The 21174-nt window shown below is 48.3% G+C and overlaps 1 protein-coding gene across 1 annotated transcript in view; it reads left to right on the top strand.

Annotated features, from left to right (window-relative positions):
• The first annotated feature begins 1049 nt into the window (after positions 1-1049).
• HSPB8 (heat shock protein family B (small) member 8) overlaps positions 1050-21174 on the top strand; it is a 30749-nt gene continuing 10624 nt past the window's right edge. The window contains exons 1-2 of the mRNA XM_075568068.1: positions 1050-2109; positions 14600-14663. Coding sequence (XP_075424183.1) covers positions 1716-2109; positions 14600-14663 — 458 coding nt within the window. The 5' untranslated portion in view covers positions 1050-1715. The remainder of the gene's footprint in view (positions 2110-14599; positions 14664-21174) is intronic.

The raw sequence follows: 21174 nt of genomic DNA, 5'->3' as shown, positions 1-21174 counted from the left end.
ACTGGGAGAGTGAGTTATCCCTTACACAGGGATAGGTGGGTAAGGGGCGTATCCTCCCAGCCCTGCAGATAGGGACTGGGGGAGTGAGTTATCCCTTACACAGGGATAGGTGGGTAAGGGGCGTATCCCCCCAGCCCTGCAGATAGGGACGGGGGAGTGAGTTACCCCTTACACAGGGATAGGTGGGTAAGGGGCGTATCCTCCCAGCCCTGCAGATAGTCACTGGGAGAGTGAGTTATCCCATACACTGGGATAGGTGGGTAAGAGGCATATCCTCCCAGCCCTGCAGATAGGGACTGGGGGAGTGAGTTATCCCTTACACAGGGATAGGTGGGTAAGAGGCGTATCCTCCCAGCCCTGCAGATAGGGACTGGAAGAGTGAGTTATCCCTTACACAGGGATAGGTGGGTAAGGGGCGTATCCTCCCAGCCCTGCAGATAGGGACTGGGAGAGTGAGTTACCCCTTACACAGGGATAGGTGGGTAAGGGGCGTATCCTCCCAGCCCTGCAGATAGGGACTGGAAGAGTGAGTTATCCCTTACACAGGGATAGGTGGGTAAGGGGCGTATCCTCCCAGCCCTGCAGATAGGGACTGGGAGAGTGAGTTACCCCTTACACAGGGATAGGTGGGTAAGGGGCGTATCCTCCCAGCCCTGCAGATAGGGACTGGGAGAGTGAGTTATCCCTTATAGGATAGGATAGGATAGGATGTTTGTTTGTGTGCTTCTTTAAACTGTATTGCTTAAAACTACAGGCTGAATAAAGCCATGGTTTATTTTCCCCAAATCTAACTCCCTGGTTGTACCTCTGCATGTCTCTTACAGGGACATTTATCAAAAGCTCCTAGAGCAAGAAAAGTAACATATTTATGAAGAAATATAATGCTTTGATGTCGTCTGTGGCTGTATCTAATGGCAGATAAACTCACATAGCCATCCGTTCAGACACATCCCTGCATCTTAGCAGCAGAAGGAGGGATGATATGGAGGAGGGGGGAGGGAAAGGAGAGGAGGGAACCGAGGGAGGGGCCAGTAGAGAAATCTAGAAGGAGAAGGCTGTCTAAAATTGGATACCCTGAGTAACCACCCCTGTCCCTTCTGGGAATCATCAGCTGTTGCAAAAGCAGATTCTTGGAGGGTGTTTCATAGGCTCCAAAATACCCAGCTGACCGGCCGCAGTGTGCGAGCAGTAACGCAGATATAAATAGAAGCCGTTTAATGCAGCGTAGAAGTTTAAAGAACTTTCTCGGCTGGTGGCACCAATGTTTATTTTAACCAGCTCCGGGCATTCGCAGAGGATCGTTAGAGGATCAAGAGACTCTCCTTCCCAATGAGCCTGCTCGACTCCACGCGGAATCAGCGTCCTTTGTAACGCCTCTGGGCCCGGTCCCCACGCGGAATCAGCGTCCTTTGTAACGCCTCTGGGCCCGGTCCCCACGCGGAATCACCGTCCTTGGTAACGCCTCTGGGCCCGGTCTCCACGTGGAATCACCGTCCTTGGTAACGCCTCTGGGCCCGGTCTCCACGTGGAATCACCGTCCTTGGTAACGCCTCTGGGCCCGGTCTCCGCGCGGTCCGGCTCGGAATTGCCAGCTTTTATTTGCAGACCTTTACTCGGGTTTTCCCAGCCCAAATTGTTTTGTTTTTTGGGGCCGGAATCACCAAAGACAGCGACTTGTGGCCTCTGTCCAGATCCGTCAGAGTTGGAGACCTCAAATGGCTGACAGTCAGTTACCCTTCTCCTGTCATTATCCCGCTAACCGGAGCAGGGGGACGCGGGACCCTTTCCGTGATTCTGGTTTGTCCTCTCGCCTCCTGGATGAAGATTTCGGCATTTCGCCGTTTCCCGATGATTTAACCGTGGACTGGCCAGATTGGGCACGGCCCAGGCTGACCGCCTCGTGGTCGGGCCCTTTGAGATCAGGCCTGGCCCGGAACGCTGGGCCTCCGGTATCGCCTCCGGGATACAGCGCCAGATACACTGGTTACCCCGAGGCGCGTAACACTGTGGCTAATGTGAGCCAGCCGTGGAAAGTCTGTGTTAACGTGCAAGCCTTCCAGCCCGACGAGCTGACCGTCAAAACCAGGGACGGCTTCGTAGAAGTCTCAGGTGAGTGGGTCTCATATGATTAAATGACGCTGCGGGCGACATTGTTCTGATGTATTGATCCTTCGTGCCGCGGTCATTATACTCCCCCATGCGCAATGCGTTGCAGGCCCCTCCGGAAACAGAGGGGTTAAAAAGTAACGATTCTGCTCCTGCCATCACAATATTGTAATTCTGTTAATCATTGGCACAAACCTGCATTTTAAAATATGTATTTAATATTTATGCTTTAAAAAGTGAAGTAAAAACAAGGTGATTTAAAAGGAAGGAAAGACCCTTATTTAAAGGTTTTGCGAATTACAAAAGCTGTCATTGCGATTCCTGAGGGGAAAAGAGTGGGCAACTCCATCATCATACTATTGCCACATTGTAACCCAGCGGAGGGCAACTCCATCCTCAAGGGCCACCAACAGGTCAGGTTTTCAAGATATCCCTGCTTCAGCACAGGTGGCTCAGTCACAATGACTGCACCACCTGTGCTGAAGCAGGTGGTGGCCTATGAGAACTGGAGTTGCCCCCCCCCCCCCCGGTTTACCCTCTGCACTGGCTTCAGATATAACTTCAGTACAATGCCCTCTGGCAGGGAAGGGGTTAAATCCTTCCTGTGAGCAGTCGCGCTGTCTGCAGTGATTCTCTCCTTTATGTCTTCATGCTGAGCACTATGGGGATATAAGTTGGAGGTTATCGTTTATTGCTGCTTAACCCTATAATGCCAGCATCAGATGCTTTTTAAAGCCGAATCCTGGCTGTTTGTTTTTACGGGATGGGACCCCCGTTCTACCGGATGGGACCCCCGTTCTGAGCCACGCTGCTTTCAGCTCCGGGATCCCCCTGATTCCCACGATTTGTACCAGCGAAAGTACAGTGTCTCCGTTCCTTCTCGGGGAAACAAAATGTTGGTTTGAATCTTGTCAGTCCCACGAGTCAATAGGAAGTCGCAACGTTATTCGTTGAGTTTGCTATTAGACGGCCGTTTAAAGGTAAGTAACCCCGAAACTGTCCGTGGAGCTTAAAATAATGTTCTGAGGTGTCCCAGGTTCCCATCCTGTAAAAAAAGGGGGTTCAAAATGGTGGGAGGGCTAATCCGTCCCAGGACCAAAGCAAACTAATTCCAGTGATTGGATTTAAGGGGTCTCCTCTGGGGAATTGCTGCTTTTTTACCCAAATCTGACACCTCGAAGTATATTTCATTTATTTGTTAAAGTGAGACTAAGGCTGCGTCCAGGGTCGGCGCTGACCCGTGCTGAGCCGCGCTGACCCGTGCTGAGCCGCGCTGACCCGTGCTGAGGCGCGCTGACCCGTGCTGAGCCGCGCTGACCCGTGCTGAGCCGCGCTGACCCGTGCTGAGCCGCGCTGACCCGTGCTGAGGCGCGCTGAGCCGCGCTGACCCGTGCTGAGGCGCGCTGACCCGTGCTGAGCCGGGCTGACCCGTGCTGAGCCGCGCTGACCCGTGCTGAGGCGCGCTGACCCGTGCTGAGGCGCGCTGAGCCGCGCTGACCCATGCTGAGGCGCGCTGACCCGTGCTGAGCCGCGCTGACCCGTGCTGAGGCGCGCTGACGCTTGTCAGTGAGCCCCTGCAGCGGCAATGAGAGCGGCTTTAGCAGGGGCTCGCGAACGCTTACGCAAGCGTGCGGACGCGTAGGTCATTTTCAAAAGATAGATTTTCGCTCTTACGGGAGCGCAGGGCCGGTCATGTGAGCGGTTCGACCAATGAGGGCGAACCAGCTCCGTGACGACACAAAACCCCACCCCCCCCCCCTGACGCCCCCGGACGGCGCGTGGACCAAGGCCAGGGAAAGCGCCCGCTTTCCCTCAGCCTCCGTGCGCCTCCGCACCGCTGCAGTCCTATGGACGCAGCCTAAGGCTGCGCTTATAGTGTCGGCGACGCGACATTGCGTCAAAACAAATGCATGGCCGCCGTCGCATGCGCTTATAGTAAGCGCGACGCGACGGAGCGACGGCTTGGTCGCGATCGCTGGAAGTCATCTCAATTTGATTTTTCCAGCGACCGCAGCGTGATGTCGCCGGCGCCGGCACTATAAGCGCAGCCTGATGTCGCCGTCGCCGGCACTATAAGCGCAGCCTGATGTCGCCGTCGCTATAAGCGCGGCCTTAGACAGGGTTTTATTTCCTCTCGCTGTTCCCTTTGTGTGATACAATTACAGGGTGGGATAAGAGGAAAGAAAAAATGTGGTTGACAAACACTTCTCTATTCACTGGCCTCTAATAAATTCAATAGGACGATGCGAGGGAGGAAAGAGACAGGTCCCACAGGAATTAAAAACAAAAAAAATCTCTCTTTTAAAATATATGCAGCCTTTGATTACCTTTATTGGAAACTAATTACCTAAGCTGCCGATCGATTAGTTCTCCGGTGATCGCTCAGCAACGATCCTGCTTCCCAGGGTGCACTAAATGGTCGCCTGTCAGTTTCAATCAATCCTTCAGTCAGTGTAACTCAGCAGCTACAATGTATTCTTATATTCCTAAAGTAACATTATCTATTGTTACAGTTTGCAGCTCCAACAGCTGGGAACATTGGCAACAAATTATCACAAACAGGAAAGTGTTGCAAAGATCTTGCACTGCTGGGGAGGTGTGCTAAACCTGCTATAGATGTCCAAGAATGCTCAGTATATTAACTCATTAAAATTGGCATTAAGACTTGAATTAAAAAAAAAAAAAACAGTATTATGCAATACGACAGAACCGATTTATTTAAAAATGGGAAAAAAAGCATGTAGAATATTGCATGGACATAGGCGCATACATACTGCTTCGCACACATACTGCTTCGCACACATACTGCTTCGCACACATACTGCTTCGCACACATACTGCTTCGCACACATACTGCTTCGCACACATACTGCTTCGCACACATACTGCTTCGCACACATACTGCTTTGCACACATACTGCTTTGCACACATACTGCTTCGCACACATACTGCTGCGCACACACACATACTGCTTCGCACACACTGCTTTGCACACATACTGCTGCGCACACACACATACTGCTGTGCACACACACATACTGCTGCACACACACATACACACACACATACTGCTGGACACACACACACACACACATACTGCTGCACACACACACACACACATACTGGTGCACACACACACAAACATAGTGCTGCACACACACACACACACAAACATAGTGCTGCACACACACACACACACACACACACACACACACATACTGCTGCACACACACACATACTGCTGCACACACACACATACTGCTGCACACACACACACATACTGCTGCACACACACACACCACACACACACACACACACACACACATACTGCTGCACACACACACACACACACACACACACACACACACACTGCTGCACACACACACACACACACACACACACACACACACACACACACACACTGCTGCACACAAGACACTGATACATATAATCTAAACACAGACACTGTGATACATAGAGTAATATACACTGTTTGCACAAGCACACTCACGAGTACACACTTCACACATGCCTGTATACTAACCTGCTTAGATTGTAAGGCTGCGCTTATAGTGCCGGCGACGGCGCATCAAAACAAATGTATGGACGCCGTTGCATGCGCTTATAGTAGGCGCGACGGGACAGCGCAAAGGATTGGTCGCGATCGCTGGAAGTCACCGCAGCGTGGTGTCAGCGGCGCCGGCACTGTGAGCGCAGCCTAAGCCTGCTCCTTTATGCATAGATTGGTGCTTTGCTCGTGCCTTTAATTAAACAATTAAACAGGCTTATGACATTAAGGGCCCTGCTCACTAAATAAAAACTAAAATAAAGGTTTTTATGTAAACGTACATGACAATATCTATAGGGGCAATGTCAATATATACCAAATCCAGGTGTCAAAAAAGAAAAATCAAACAAGAGTGAAGTTTGAACATTACGGCACTACAAGCGTCAGCACGCGTTTAACCCTTTGCGCGCCCAGAATGTAGTCACTATGTCATGGTGACTGCGCCATGCTCAGGGTGTGTGTTTCTGGGTCACATGGCGTCCTGCGTTTCCATGGAGCACAGGACACGATCTGCCCAGGGAGGAAACGGAGGGTTCCTCCTCTTCCGTTTCCTCCAAAATGGATGCCGGGTGGCACGTGGCTGCGCAGTACTGGAGGGTCCGTGGTACTCACCACGTCTCCCCGAGCACAAAAAGGGTTAATTTAACAAATGAAACAGGTGCAAATATGAAGAGAAAAAAGTATAAAACACACCCCAAATAATAATAATAATAGCAAAAGGGTGGACACCCCGGGGTTATGGCACGCCACTTTCCGGCACAAATAGGCCTTTATAAAGAGTGCTGCCACCCAAGATAAACGCGCAGTGTGACTCTGTGACTCGCTCCCTAGTGTGACTCTGTGACTCGCTCCCTTATGTCTCTCTTTAATATTCTGTGAAGATCTCTTCCCAGCTCTGGAGAGGAGATTAGCTCCATTTAAACGGATGGGACTAAAATGTTTCTCAACTCCAGTCCTCAAGGGCCACCAACAGGTCAGGTTTTCAGGATATCCCTGCTTCAGCACAGGTGGCTCAATCAGTGGCTCAGTTGTTGACTGTACAACCTGTGCTGAAGCAGGGATATCCTGAAAACCAGACCTGTTGGTGGCCCTTGAGGACTGGAGTTGCCCGCCCCTGAACTAATGTAACATACTCCACAACAGGTTGGCTCAAACTCCGTCCTCAAGGGCCACCAAAAGGCCAGGTTTAAGGATATGCTGCTTCAGCACAGGTGGCTCAGTCACTGTGATATCGGGATATCCTTAAACCTGGCCTGTTGGGGGTTCTTGAGGACAGAGTTTGAGCAGCACTGCTCTGAAATCAGTTTCCACGTTCTGGAGAAGAGTTCACCTTCAGCACGGGCAAGGCCTCCTCACAGCACAGTAAACAAGGTTCTTGAAAGTAAACTTGCCCCATTGCTAACTGTGCATCAACCGTGTCTCTCCATATTTAATACAGGTCATACGGGCTTATTCATACGCCTGTGACTGTGCCGATAGGGTCGCTATGGCAGTTTATTGAATAACAATCTTAGCCACCACTGTGAAGTAAGGGTTTCTCCCGGCGTATAGGCTCTGTCTGTGAAGTAAGGGTTTCTCCCGGCGTATAGGCTCTGTCTGCGAAGTAAGGGTTTCTCCCGGCGTATAGGCTCTGTCTGTGAAGTAAGGGTTTCTCCCGGGATATAGGCTCTGTCTGTGAAGTAAGGGTTTCTCCCGGCGTATAGGCTCTGTCTGTGAAGTAAGGGTTTCTCCCGGGGTATAGGCTCTGTCTGTGAAGTAAGGGTTTCTCCCGGCGTATAGGCTCTGTCTGTGAAGTAAGGGTTTCTCCCGGCGTATAGGCTCTGTCTGTGAAGTAAGGGTTTCTCCCGGCGTATAGGCTCTGTCTGTGAAGTAAGGGTTTCTCCCGGCGTATAGGCTCTGTCTGTGAAGTAAGGGTTTCTCCCGGCGTATAGGCTCTGTCTGTGAAGTAAGGGTTTCTCCCGGCGTATAGGCTCTGTCTGTGAAGTAAGGGTTTCTCCCGGCATATAGGCTCTGTCTGTGAAGTAAGGGTTTCTCCCGGGGTATAGGCTCTGTCTGTGTTTCATGTTCTGTCTCTGGTTTTAAATATATATTGCCATGCTCAGTAGCACTCCTCTGTGACACTTATACGCATATATATATATATATATATATATATATATATATATATATATATATATATATATATATATATATATATGTTGTGGTTATTTTGGGGGTTCAATATGAGCTTATAGGGGTCCTGTGTGTTTTGCAATTCTTGTTCAGCTGGTCCTGGCTGATTTGGAGGGTGGCTCCTCCTTCCCAGGTTGAAGCTTACCCCCTCCCACTTTTAAATGGTTAAAAGCTCACTCCATTCCACCTTCCACACTCATGGGAACTTGCATGCAGTATGATTGTGACAAATCTAATACAGAGTGCTTTTCCTGGTAATGTACAGGTTAATAAGAGCTTCAATCAGACTTAGAACTATGCAACTAATTTTGACAGATTTATCAGAAATCATTTTTCCTGGTAATGTACAGGTTATTAAGAATTTATATTAGTGTTAGGGACCCTTGAGACGTGGTCTGCCTTGGAGGGGCTCAAGGGCTTACAACACTTTGGCCAAAGAGTTAAACTAAAAGACCATTTTATTCAAAAGATATCTATATATATTTAGGCACTGTACTGTGTATCTGTGTCATTGGATTTAGCACTGGGCTCTGTGTTGCATGTTCTGTCTCTGGTTTTAAATATATATTGCCATGCTCAGTAGCACTCCTCTTTGACACTTATACGCATATATACAGTATATGTTGTGATTATTTTGGGGGTTCAATATGAGCTTATAGGGGTCTTGTATGTTTTACAATACATATCAGACAGAATGAGTAAAGAGTAAAGATTGAATACCCATGAGGCAGTCTGCAGGTCTTCAGCAGGTCTCCACATCTTCGTCATTCACCCCATGGTCATGTCTTACAGTGGTTTAGCTGCAGCTAAGGATTCTGGGTAGTGATATGCAAATGAGCAATGTCATGTTTTAGCTTCCTACCCATCTTTTAAATGACGGCCAACTCCTTTTTTATGTATACATATTATTTATTTAGCACCAACCATGTCGGTAGGGCTTCACAAAAACAGCCATAATACACTATCTGCAGCTGTAGGACACCTCACCCCCACCTGCGTTACTGCTGCTTTTTTATTTGCAAACCAGCAGTTAAACTATTTTCAAAGAAAAGGGAATTTCTTCATAAATATCGTAATACCGTTACTGAATGTGGATCAAAAGAGATTTTCCAAAATAGTGAACAGGTTTAGAATCAGTTTGGTTCCCGCACAGTACCTACTTTTACTGGGATCTCGGAACCCGAGGGGGTCTCCGGATCTGCACACAGATGCCACCGCTGTGCTGTGAATGGGCGGGACACTGTGACTGACACTTTGGGCAGCTGAGCAGAGACAGATTCACACTGGGACTGGCAGCTGGTTCCGAGTGCTCCGTGCATGGGAACGGGACCGGGGCACCTGTTGTGGTGAGAAAATAAGATGGGGAAGAGCACAGAACATTCTGAGATGTAATATTGCAGCCTGATTTATAATGACTCAACGAGGTGGCAAATGTTACTGTTTATAACTCCAGTAATTGTATCTACGGAGAGATCTGGGTTTGGATAAAGGTGTGGGGGGGAGGGGGGGGAGGAAACTATCCATGGGGACCCTAGAAAGACGGCACAAGGGATCCAGCTGCAAATCTCTCTGTTTATTAACCCTTTGCGTGCCGGAGGGGGCTGCAAGCACCAGAGTGCAACAGCCCCTTCGACACTTGGTGATCATGTGACCGCTCGTCGGAACGCCCAGAGAATCACTAATGACGCGGACGCAAGAGGTCGCCTGCCAGATTGCACTCAGGGCTCCACAGAATGCGACCTCACCCTGAAAAATTAGCTAAAAAGCCATAACTAGTAACTGGGCTACGGGGCCAATGGAATACCAGACCCCATGCCATGTTGGCATCATCGGGCCTCGGGAGTACCAGACCCCATGCCATGTTGGCATCATCGGGCCCCGGGAATACTAGATGACATGCTGGCATCATCGGGTCCTGGGAGTACCAGACTCCATGACATGCTGGCATCGGGCCCTGGGAGTACCAGACTCCATAACACTGCTGGCATCGGGCCCTTGTGGTACCAGACCACATGATATGCTGGCATCGGGCCCCGGGAGTACCAGATTCCATGACATGGTGGCATCGGGCCCTTGTGGTACCAGACTCCATGACATGCTGGCATCGGGCCCTTGTGGTACCAGACTCCATGACATGCTGGCATCGGGCCCTTGTGGTACCAGATTCCATGACATGCTGGCATCGGGCCCTTGTGGTACCAGACTCCATGACATGCTGGCATCGGGCCCTTGTGGTACCAGACTCCATGACATGCTGTCATCGGGCCCTTGTGGTACCAGACCCCATGACATGGTGGTATCGGGCCCCGGGAGTACCAGATTCCATGACATGCTGGCATCTGGCCCTTGTGGTACCAGACCCCATGACATGCTGGCATCAGGCCCTTGTGGTACCAGACCACATGATATGGTGGCCCCATCATGGGGAACTCAAGTGTTAAGGACAGGGGTGGGCAACTTCAGTCCTCAAGGGCCACCAACAGGTCTGGAATTAAGAATATCCCTGATTCAGCACAGGTGGTGCAGTCATTGACTGTGCCACCTGTGCTGAAGCTGGGATATCCTTAATACCTGTCCTGTTGGTGGCCCTTGAGGACTAGAGTTGGTCACTCCTGGTTTAGGGCACACGCAGAGCAGATACATATAACGTTTCGGGGACGTAGACCTTTCTACAGATATGTCCACCAAATGTCATGTGACCAGTTGATTCATATTTTAACCCCTTTGCAGCCAGAGTGGTTGCAACGCCTTGAAACATGTCAGTGACGAGATTATTCAAGGCCTTCGAGATAAAATAGCTTCCAATGATTCAGAGTCCTATTGAAATACAAAGTGGAGGACCATTGTAAAAGAATACATTGTTTGTCTAATAGTGAAGATGCTGGTTGTATGGAAGCAGAAGACCCCACATCACACCCCCACTTGCCTGTAACCTTGAGAACAATGAGGCTGGTAATCCTGATACTTTCAATGACTTTCCATACAGTATGTGGTGAATTAGGGGTCAGTCTATTTATACTGCACCTTCATGGTACAGATGATTCATGAGATAAGAAGCATTGTCTAAGTACAGTATTGTCTAAGCCCCAATGTTACTGCTGTGTCAGTGTGACCATGGTTTATTTGACGTAAAGTGCGGAAGTAAAAGGGTAACCTTGTATTGTCATTCTGTAGTTTATATCTTACCCACGGAAAGGGGAGAGAGGGTTTTATTTGTCAAATAAACAAGTTGTCCTTAAGAAGAAAAAAAAGGTGGAACCACAAGTGTGTAAAGAATACAATTGGTGGTACTGTAGGTTCAGAAATAAGAAGCAGTGGTTCTCCACTCGCCTTGCCACCATGTCCCTTCAACCACTGATTTCTATTCTATGAGAACACAATTGGTTAGGATTGTTACAGCTATATGATGCCAGAAATCCCCTCTCCCTGTATTAGATGTACGTACTGTAGCATTGTATACATAGCTGGACAGCCGTGGTCTATGCCATCTACTCCCCGGGTTAATGTAGCCTACAAAGGGACCAGAAATGAAGGGAAAGTTGCTAAGGCAGAGAGGGTACAAGAAGAGTTTTAAAGGGAGATAACTGTTAATAGTATAGTTCCCTTGCATTATGTGTCCATACTGTATCGCACACACATGCACACACACATGCACACATGCACACACACATGCACACACGCACACGCACACGCACACACACATGCACACACGCACACACACACGGTACTGGTGAAACCGCTTGGAATTCACTGCCTGTAAGTGGGACAGCCCAAGGAATGTAATCTAATAGTTTACAGTCTAAATTTGGCTTGTGGAACCGGATCTGCTGATTCACAGGCAGGTGGCTGAACCACTGAGCCACGCGGGACCCTTATATTACACTGTATCTCTAAGCTTATAATGTTACATCATATGTGATAAGTTTATGCCGTCCTCATGCGACACCCTTTTATCACACAACAGGTGCCACTAATAATACTAGTAATATAGTAATATACAAACTGTAAGGGTCATGGAGTCACATCCTAAAGACAAATAATTAGTATATGTAGATGATAGGGGTACCATTTAATACTGCAATAATTCAACATACTGCATACAGTACAACCTCCAGTCCTCAAGGGCCACCAACAGGTCAGATTTTCATGATATCCCTGCTTCAGCACATGTGGTGACAGCCACCTGTGCAGAAGCAGGGATATCCCTAATACCAAACCTGTTGGTGGCCTTTAAGGACTGGAGTTGGCCGTCCCTGTACAGGCACAACGTAATTAAACATTTACTGGGAGTGCCAACATTGTTCTCACCTAGCGACCTTGGCACCCTCATGAAGGACACTGTGTGCCTGAAAGGTCAACACTCACTCTGTATATTTGTTGTAAGTTGGTTTAGATACAGTATCCAAATGGTGTATATGCAAAATATAAATGACAACAATTTTTTGTGCAATTGGGTGGTTACTGGTTACCATTCCATATATATCGTCCTTTTTCTAGATGCCCATGTTCTTGCTTTCTTATTCTAAATTACCTTTGTACCCTTCGATTACAAACCGCCATGAACATTCAATAAAGTCACCACCTGGGCAAAACATACCAATCCACACCCAACTACTGCCGAGGCCCTTTGACCCGTTAAACTTATATAGCCACCCCCACCAACCATGCAGCCTTCTCCAACTTGTCCTATAAGCCCATATTAAATATATGCAAAATTATCTCAGAGAGATGCTCATCCCCTCGCCTTCCAATTCTTTATGCCACAACCCCCACCCATCTCACAGGTCTTCCACCGTAACCCTGAGCTTCCTCCTGCTCTTATCAACCACCTTTCTATCCCGAGTCCCCCTCCAGACCTGTCTGGGAATAAATCCGGCCACACTATTTCTGTGGTCAAAAACACTAGTGGTGACTGTGCCAAAAATAAAATCAACAGAATGCAGTTGTCCTGGGTCATTCCTCCCAATATGCAACACCAGACTGGGACGGCCCTCCTCTGTTTCTTTTGTACAAGGATATTTACAGTATACACCATATTTTCCGCTGCCCCAACCAGGAAACACTCCACCTATACCCACAACATCCGCTCTACCATTTTCGGCCCAATGAGCATATGAGTCCCTTCAGAGCCATGCACTCACAGAATGTCTGGCTAAAACCATAAGACATAACAAGAAACCCCCCTCAAGCCCCCCAAAATTAGTCAATCAAATGTATAACTATGAATCTGGCCTTACTCCCACATCCCAATCTTTTTTTATCATACCATGCCCTAGGCCCAAATGGGCCGTCGCCATTGCTGCCCCAATCCAAAATGAGTGAGAGACAAACAAGCCCGGTTCCGAACCCGCACGGCAGCTTTTGAAAACTCTGATGAACTGAAATCTTGTCAGCGGCTCACCCTTTCATGTCTCGGCAAGGGGTTTGCCCTTGTGGCACATTGCATTTCCACGCTGTGAATTTCACCCCCAAGCCCATTTCTTCTCTGGTCCATATTCGACTTCATAATAAAAAAACTAAGCACTTCCATCAGCCCTCCAGGTGCCAGAGCAAGCGTGGGCGACCCGCCTCTGCCAAAGCAGCTCCCGGCACCAGCTGTCAAAACAAAGAACATTTCTGCCTAGACAACACAACCGTTACTGTGTTTTCTACCCCTGGTACATGACAGGCCCAAAAGGAGATATTCCTCTCCAGACACCTACTGTATGTACCAAGAGCCTCAATCTTACCACCAGTGGTAAATTGGTCGATAACCCATTCACCGCCTCCACAACTCCCAAATTGTCCGAATAACACATGCCACTCCTGTCCCGCAGCTCATCCACCCTCCCACTAACCAGATTGACTACTACAACCACAGAGAACAGCTATAGAAGCGCAAGGTTCCTTGTCAACCCTGTCTCAATCCATGCCTCGTGCCCTCGCTCCAGGCACCTCTCCTCTCCAAAGCCTTCTGCCCCTGTCGTGTCTGTGAAGAGTAGTTCTCCCATTGTATTTTACTCAAACTTCCCCCACACCAGCAAATCATCTATTGTCACCTTAAAAAAAACCCACCTGAAGTGGTGGACTCTTCAGCCCTGCCAGCCTCCGGCAAAATACCTGACCCATCGGCATTACCCGAACGAGCAAATGCCCCAGTATTGACTGAAGCTGCCTCTGCAATAGGTTCCTGGCCCTCAAAGCTGCCACCCCCCCCCCCACTTTTTGGGTGCCATTCTTGCAGAATCTTTTTGCGAGGTGTCCAGAATGAGGAAGAGGACAAGCAGAAAACTGACACCCCTCCATTAAGCTAACCCCTAAATCCCTCCTCTGTTCCCCACCTTAACGCCTATCCATCCTGGGGCACTCAGGCCAACGGTCACGACACCCCTCCTTATATGTCAACTGTTTGATAGCAAAATATATTGTGACTTATCACGCCAGAATAGTACAGTTTGCCGTCAGTCTCATTTAGGTAGGACAGGGGGGATCAGGGGTCTTGACCATGAGCAGCATAATCATTCATCTAGAGATCCCTCAGCTCAGAATTAATTTAACAAAATTCAGAATGGGCAATTTGCAGCTTTCATGTTACACATCTTTTCCTAACCCCGTCACTGCCAGAAACAGCAATGCATTCATTTGTAATGTGTTTCTGCCCTCCAGCAGTGTAGGGGTTTACAGTCTGTCAGTGCGGTAAATACCAAACCCACCCTTATATAAGAGTAATTAATCGCTGAGACATTTATATTTAATATTCTTCCTTCTTCTAGGTAACCATGAGGAGCAGCAGAAAGAGGGCGGAATCGTCTCCAAGAACTTCACCAAGAAAATTCAGTGAGTACATTCTAGGTGTTTACCGCTGGCAGAGCTTGTTGTCTTATGTTTATACTAAAGCTCTGACTCAGGCCCTCATTCTCTCCCGTCTTGATTACTGTAACCTCCTGCTGTCCGGCCTTCCTGCCTCTCACCTGTCTCCCCTACAATCTATCCTAAACGCTGCTGCCAGAGTCACTCTACTCTTTTCTAAATCTGTCTCAGCGTCTCCCCTGCTGAAATCACTCTTGACTTCCTATCAAATCCTGTATCACACACTTAATTCTCATCCTCACTTTTAAAGCTTTACACACTTCTGCCCCTCCTTACATCTCAGCCCTAATTTCTCACTATACACCATCCCGACTCTTGCCTTCTGCTCAAGGATGTTTTCACTCTATCCCCTTTGTATCTAAAGCCCTCTCCCACCTTAAACCTTTTTCACTGACTGCCCCACACCTCTGGAATGCCCTTCCCCTCAGTACCCGACTAGCACCCTCTCTATCCACCTTTAAGACCCACCTTAAAACACACTTGCTTAAAGAAGCATATGAGTAGCACCTTGGCTGATAATTAACACTTCTTACATTAACCTTGGCCCCCTGCAGACGCACTTACCAGAATACCCTCCTACCGTCTCTGTACGTTCTTCCTACCAACAAATTAGATTGTAAGCTCTTTGGGGCAGGGACTCCTTTTCCTAAATGTTACTTTTATGCCTGAAGCACTTCTCCCCTTTATGTGTTATTTGTATGATTTGTCACATGTATTACTGCTGTGAAGCGCTGTGTACATTAATGGCGCTATATAAATAAAGACATGCATACATACATACATACATACATACATACATACATACATACATACATACATACATACACACATACATACACACATACATACATGCATGCATACATACATACACACATACATACACACATACATACATACATACATACATGCATACATACATACATACATACATACATACATACACACATACATACACACATACATACATACACACACACACACACACACACACACACACACACACACACACATACATACATACATACATACCTTTCACGGTTGTGTCCACTATTTATGGAGATGCCACCTGGCAACCCTACCTCCTGAGCCCTTAATTAACGATCTTATTTAAAGATGTAGCCACATATATGTCAAGATTAAGATAAAGGCAGAATATTGTGGTATCTCGCACTCGAGCGATAGGAAACACTTGCATCATTTCTCTATTTTATGGTGGAAATACACAGATAAACGTTGCAGTTACCGATGCCCGATTCCTCTCTCACACATTTAATTCACCCCGCACTGTTCCCTGTTGGCTGAAATCAGCAGCAGAGGGGTAGATATCGTTAGAAGTGCAGAAGAGGGTGAGGACTGCCTGGTGATGGGTGCTCGAGGAGCCTTGAAAAGAACTGCGTGAATTCGTGATATTCCAACGCTATTTAAGAGGAAAGATCTCTAGACATTTTCTAAAAAGGTTTATAATATTTATCTTATAGCAACCGAGAGAGACGGGTTATTCTGAAAGCAGATCCCTTGTCATTTTTGGTATAGATGGTTTACAATTACATTTTTATAGAGGACTCTGTCGTCTCTAAGTTATAGGACATGGTATTGGATGGAGAACTGGTCCATCGGTACCAAGTTTGCTGTGGAAGCTCCGTGTGGTATTGTGAGTTACTTTACTTGTGCTTTGGGTGTGAAAATTGGATTGTAAACTCTATATTTGTACTGTACTTGCACAAAAGACATGTATAGTGCTGCGTACACTGCAGTGTGTGCAATGTATGCTCCTATATTATGTATGTGTATCTTTAACTATATAGTATACTCAGCACTTTACAAACCAGAGAATACAATACAGGTAATTATAATACAATAAGTGCAACAACCAAAATCAGACACTAGGCAAGGAAATCCCTGCCCCGCAGAGCTTACACTCTAAGTGTTATGTTGGGAGAGTTACAGAGACAGCAGGTGAGGGAATGGGTGCTGTAGGTGGCAGCGGGTGAGGGAATAGGTGCTGTAGGTGGCAGCGGGTGAGGGAATAGGTGCTGTAGGTGGCAGCGGGTGAGGGAATAGGTGCTGTAGATGGCAGCGGGTGAGGGAATAGGTGCTGTAGGTGGCAGCGGGTGAGGGAATAGGTGCTGTAGGTGGCAGCGGGTGAGGGAATAGGTGCTGTAGGTGGTAGCGGGTGAGGGAATAGGTGCTGTAGGTGGCAGCGGGTGAGGGAATAGGTGCTGTAGGTGGCAGCGGGTGAGGGAATAGGTGCTGTAGGTGGCAGCGGGTGAGGGAATAGGTGCTGTAGGTGGCAGCGGGTGAGGGAATAGGTGCTGTAGGTGGCAGCGGGTGAGGGAATAGGTGCTGTAGGTGGCAGCGGGTGAGGGAATAGGTGCTGTAGGTGGCAGCGGGTGAGGGAATAGGTGCTGTAGGTGGCAGCGGGTGAGGGAATAGGTGCTGTAGGTGGCAGTGGGTGAGGGAATAGGTGCTGTAGGTGGCAGCGGGTGAGGGAATAGGTGCTGTAGGTGGCAGCGGGTGAGGGAATAGGTGCTGTAGGTGGCAGCGGGTGAGGGAATAGGTGCTGTAGGTGGCAGCGGGTGAGGGAATAGGTGCTGTAGGTGGCAGCGGGTGAGGGAATAGGTGCTGTAGGTGGCAGCGGGTGAGGGAATAAGTGCTGTAGGTGGCAGCAGGGACACACAACAGATTTCCCGGGGCCCAGGACTAGAGCTATGACCGCCCCCTCCCCCCACCCCATGTTGGTGGTCTTGTGAGCCCCCTTCTCTATTTCTTCCCCCCTCTTCCCATGCATTTCTCTCCCCCGTCTCACTCTTACCCCCTCCCTTCCCCCCCACCACTACCACCCAAATACATATACACACCCCGCCCCCCACCACTACCACCCAAATACATACACACCCCTCCCCCCACCACTACCACCCAAATACATACACACCCCTCCCCCCCACCACTACCACCCAAATACATACACACCCCTCCCCCCCACCACTACCACCCAAATACATACACACCCCTCCCCCCCACCACTACCACCCAAATACATACACACCCCTCCCCCCACCACTACCACCCAAATACATACACACCCCTCCCCCCATCACTACCACCCAAATACATACACACCCCTCCCCCCACCACTACCACCCAAATACATACACACCCCTCCCCCCACCACTACCACCCAAATACATACACACCCCTCCCCCCCACCACTACCACCCAAATACATACACACACCCCTCCCCCCACCACTACCACCCAAATACATACACACCCCTCCCCCCCACCACTACCACCCAAATACATACACACCCCTCCCCCCCACCACTACCACCCAAATACATACACACACCCCTCCCCCCACCACTACCACCCAAATACATACACACACCCCTCCCCCCACCACTACCACCCAAATACATACACACCCCTCCCCCCCACCACTACCACCCAAATACATACACACCCCTCCCCCCACCACTACCACCCAAATACATACAAACACCCCTCCCCCCACCACTACCACCCAAATACATACACACACCCCTCCCCCCACCACTACCACCCAAATACATACACACACCCCTCCCCCCACCACTACCACCCAAATACATAAACACCCCTCCCCCCACCACTACCACCCAAATACATACACACACCCCTCCCCCCACCACTACCACCCAAATACATACACACACCCCTCCCCCCACCACTACCACCCAAATACATACACACACCCGTCCCCCCACCACTACCACCCAAATACATACACACACCCCTCCCCCCCACCACTACCACCCAAATACATACACAAAACAACCTAGCCTGGCCTATCTTGGGATGGTCTCAGACCTGTGGTGCCCCGGCTCTCCCCAGCTGTGTGGGCCTCAGAGAGAGAGGCCCTGCGCGGGACAGTGAGGGTGGCTCACGGCTGGGGGGAGCCGGGCCCCTCTCTCCAGCCAGAAGCTGGCCCCGGCGCGTGCTGACTGTCAGAGGCTCGGCATGGAACAGTGTAGGGTCAGTGAGGGAGGCCCGCAGCTCTGGAAAGCCTCGGCCTGGTGGCAACGAGAGGACCGGCAGCCGGGCAAAGAAGTTGGGCCTGGCCAGAGGTCGGGTCCAATTGCTTTGTCCGACCGACGGGCCCCCCTGCAGCCACCGGGCCTGATAGACTTATCCCGGCTCTCCCCCCTGTCGGCGGTCCTGGGTAGCAGTGCTTGGCCACACTGGTTAGTAGGAGCCACTGTGGGTGTGGGACAGCAGCCATAACAACCAAACTATTGTACTTTTAAAAAAAACATTTTTTTATAAATGTAATGTTCAATAGCTTTCAGTGTGCACACAGGGCTGCTGGAATGTGTAGTACTGCTGAGTATGACACTGTGCAGGTCTCCGGCAGAACAGGGTTTAAAGTGGCAAAATATTGCAGTCCTTATAAGGCCACAAAGTGTCCTCGCGAAGATCTGGCTTTCTGCCACGTAACCTGTCTGATGTAACGATGATCTGGCTACAGCCGCCAGCTCCGGGACTGGAAGACTAGGCCAAACATTGCACATTAAACACAAAGCTGCAAGTATATATAAACCAATAAAGCAAACAGTTTGTCAGACTCCTTTAAACACAAAGGTGTTATGTTAGCGTAACACTGGCTGGATATTGTACCCTCTGTAATGTGTTGCAGGCTCCCCTGGAATTTAAGAGGCTTGTCTCCCTGTTTTATGAGCTATGAAGCCAGTATAATCGCTGCTTTGTGCTCCCTTTTAGCTCCCACACGATTACTGTAGGTATTTGCAGCTACAGCCCTAAAACACAAAAGGTGTGAGAACTGCTCCTTCCCCCGCAGCAGCCTCATTTACCAAGCGGCGCAATTCGTGGTGCAGTAAGACATCTGGCGCTCTATTCAAGTGAATGGGCCTTATCATGGTGTCTAACGCAATAGCACTACTTAGTAAATATGGGCCGTGAACCCTAAAACCTCGCGGCGAAAAGAACACTGACAAGTATCTCAGAGTGTGCAGAATCTACTGCTCATTCGGGGCTAGTTATTGGCTCGTACTTAAGACAGACTGTAGCAGCAATTCCAAAGCTGCAGTGATCAGGGTTAAGTTATGGAGCTGTTTTTAGAAAACTATTTACAGCAGCAATCCTTCTGTTTTATTTTTTTAATGAATCTGAACCCTGGAGCAAATCTAAATGAATGATCTGTGAACCTGTCCCTGTTTGCTTTGAGACATTTGAACCTGTCCCTGTTTGCTTTGAGACATTATGGAAGGTATTGTTCTATGAACCTGTCCCTGTTTGCTTTGAGACATTATGAAAGGTATTGTTCTGTGAACCTGTCCCTGTTTGCTTTGAGACATTATGGAAGATATTGATCTGTGAACCTGTCCCTGTTTGCTTTGAGACATTATGGAAGATATTGATCTGTTAGCCCAAACTCTCTTAGTTGAATGGCATATTTAAAAACGCGCATGTCTCAATTTATTAACGCGGCTTCCAAATACGCAAAATTTGCCAGTATCGCTCAAAAATATTCGCCGGGTATGTATCCCCGGATATCGGCGAGAGTTGCTGTCATGGCGCTTATCACCATTGGTGATTCCTGACCACGTTTTATATCATTGCCAGCCATGAATAACCAGATTTTGCCACATTTGTGAGCTTGGGTAAAGGTTTTGTCCATCTCTTCCGTTGATATTAAGATGTTTGCACCCCACCCTTCCGAAAACATATGGGGATATATAGGGGGTTTCTTTCGGCTCCGTGTCTTGTAGGACCCAGTATTGTATCCAGCATAATTTAGCTGGGGTGCCCAGTCCCCACACTGTGTTTACAGTTGATCTTTAATTTCTAATTGGAACCACAGGCTTCCGGAGAGAACCAGTCCTGGTCTCAACTTTCCTGGTGTCCGATTTACCATTTTATGCGCCCTCATTTTTTTGTTCTGTTTCGAGAAATCAGACTGGCCGCCAGCTCAGACCCTTACATGATAAGTCCAAGCTGCACAGTCATCATGTATGTACAGTATTGTATCATCATGTATGTACAGTATTTTATCATCATGTATGTACAGTATTGTATTGTATTGTATTGTATCTTCATGTATGTACAGTATTGTATCATCATGTATGTACAGTATTGTATCATGTATGTACAGTATTGTATCATGTATGTACAGTATTGTATCATGTATGTACAGTATTGTATTGTGTATGTACAGTATTGTATTGTATCATCATGTATGTACAGTATTGTATCATCATGTTTGTACAGTATTGTATCATCATGTTTGTACAGTATTGTATCATGTATGTACAGTATTGTATCATGTATGTACAGTATTGTATCATGTATGTACAGTATTGTATCATCATGTATGTACAATATTTTATCATGTATGTACAGTATTGTATCATCATCATGTATGTACAGTATTGTATCATCATGTATGTACAGTATTGTATCATCATGTATGTACAGTATT

The sequence above is a fragment of the Ascaphus truei genome, chromosome 13 (genome assembly GCF_040206685.1).
Source record: "Ascaphus truei isolate aAscTru1 chromosome 13, aAscTru1.hap1, whole genome shotgun sequence".
Classification (NCBI taxonomy): domain Eukaryota; kingdom Metazoa; phylum Chordata; class Amphibia; order Anura; family Ascaphidae; genus Ascaphus; species Ascaphus truei.
This window is presented reverse-complemented; position numbering and strand designations above follow the sequence as displayed.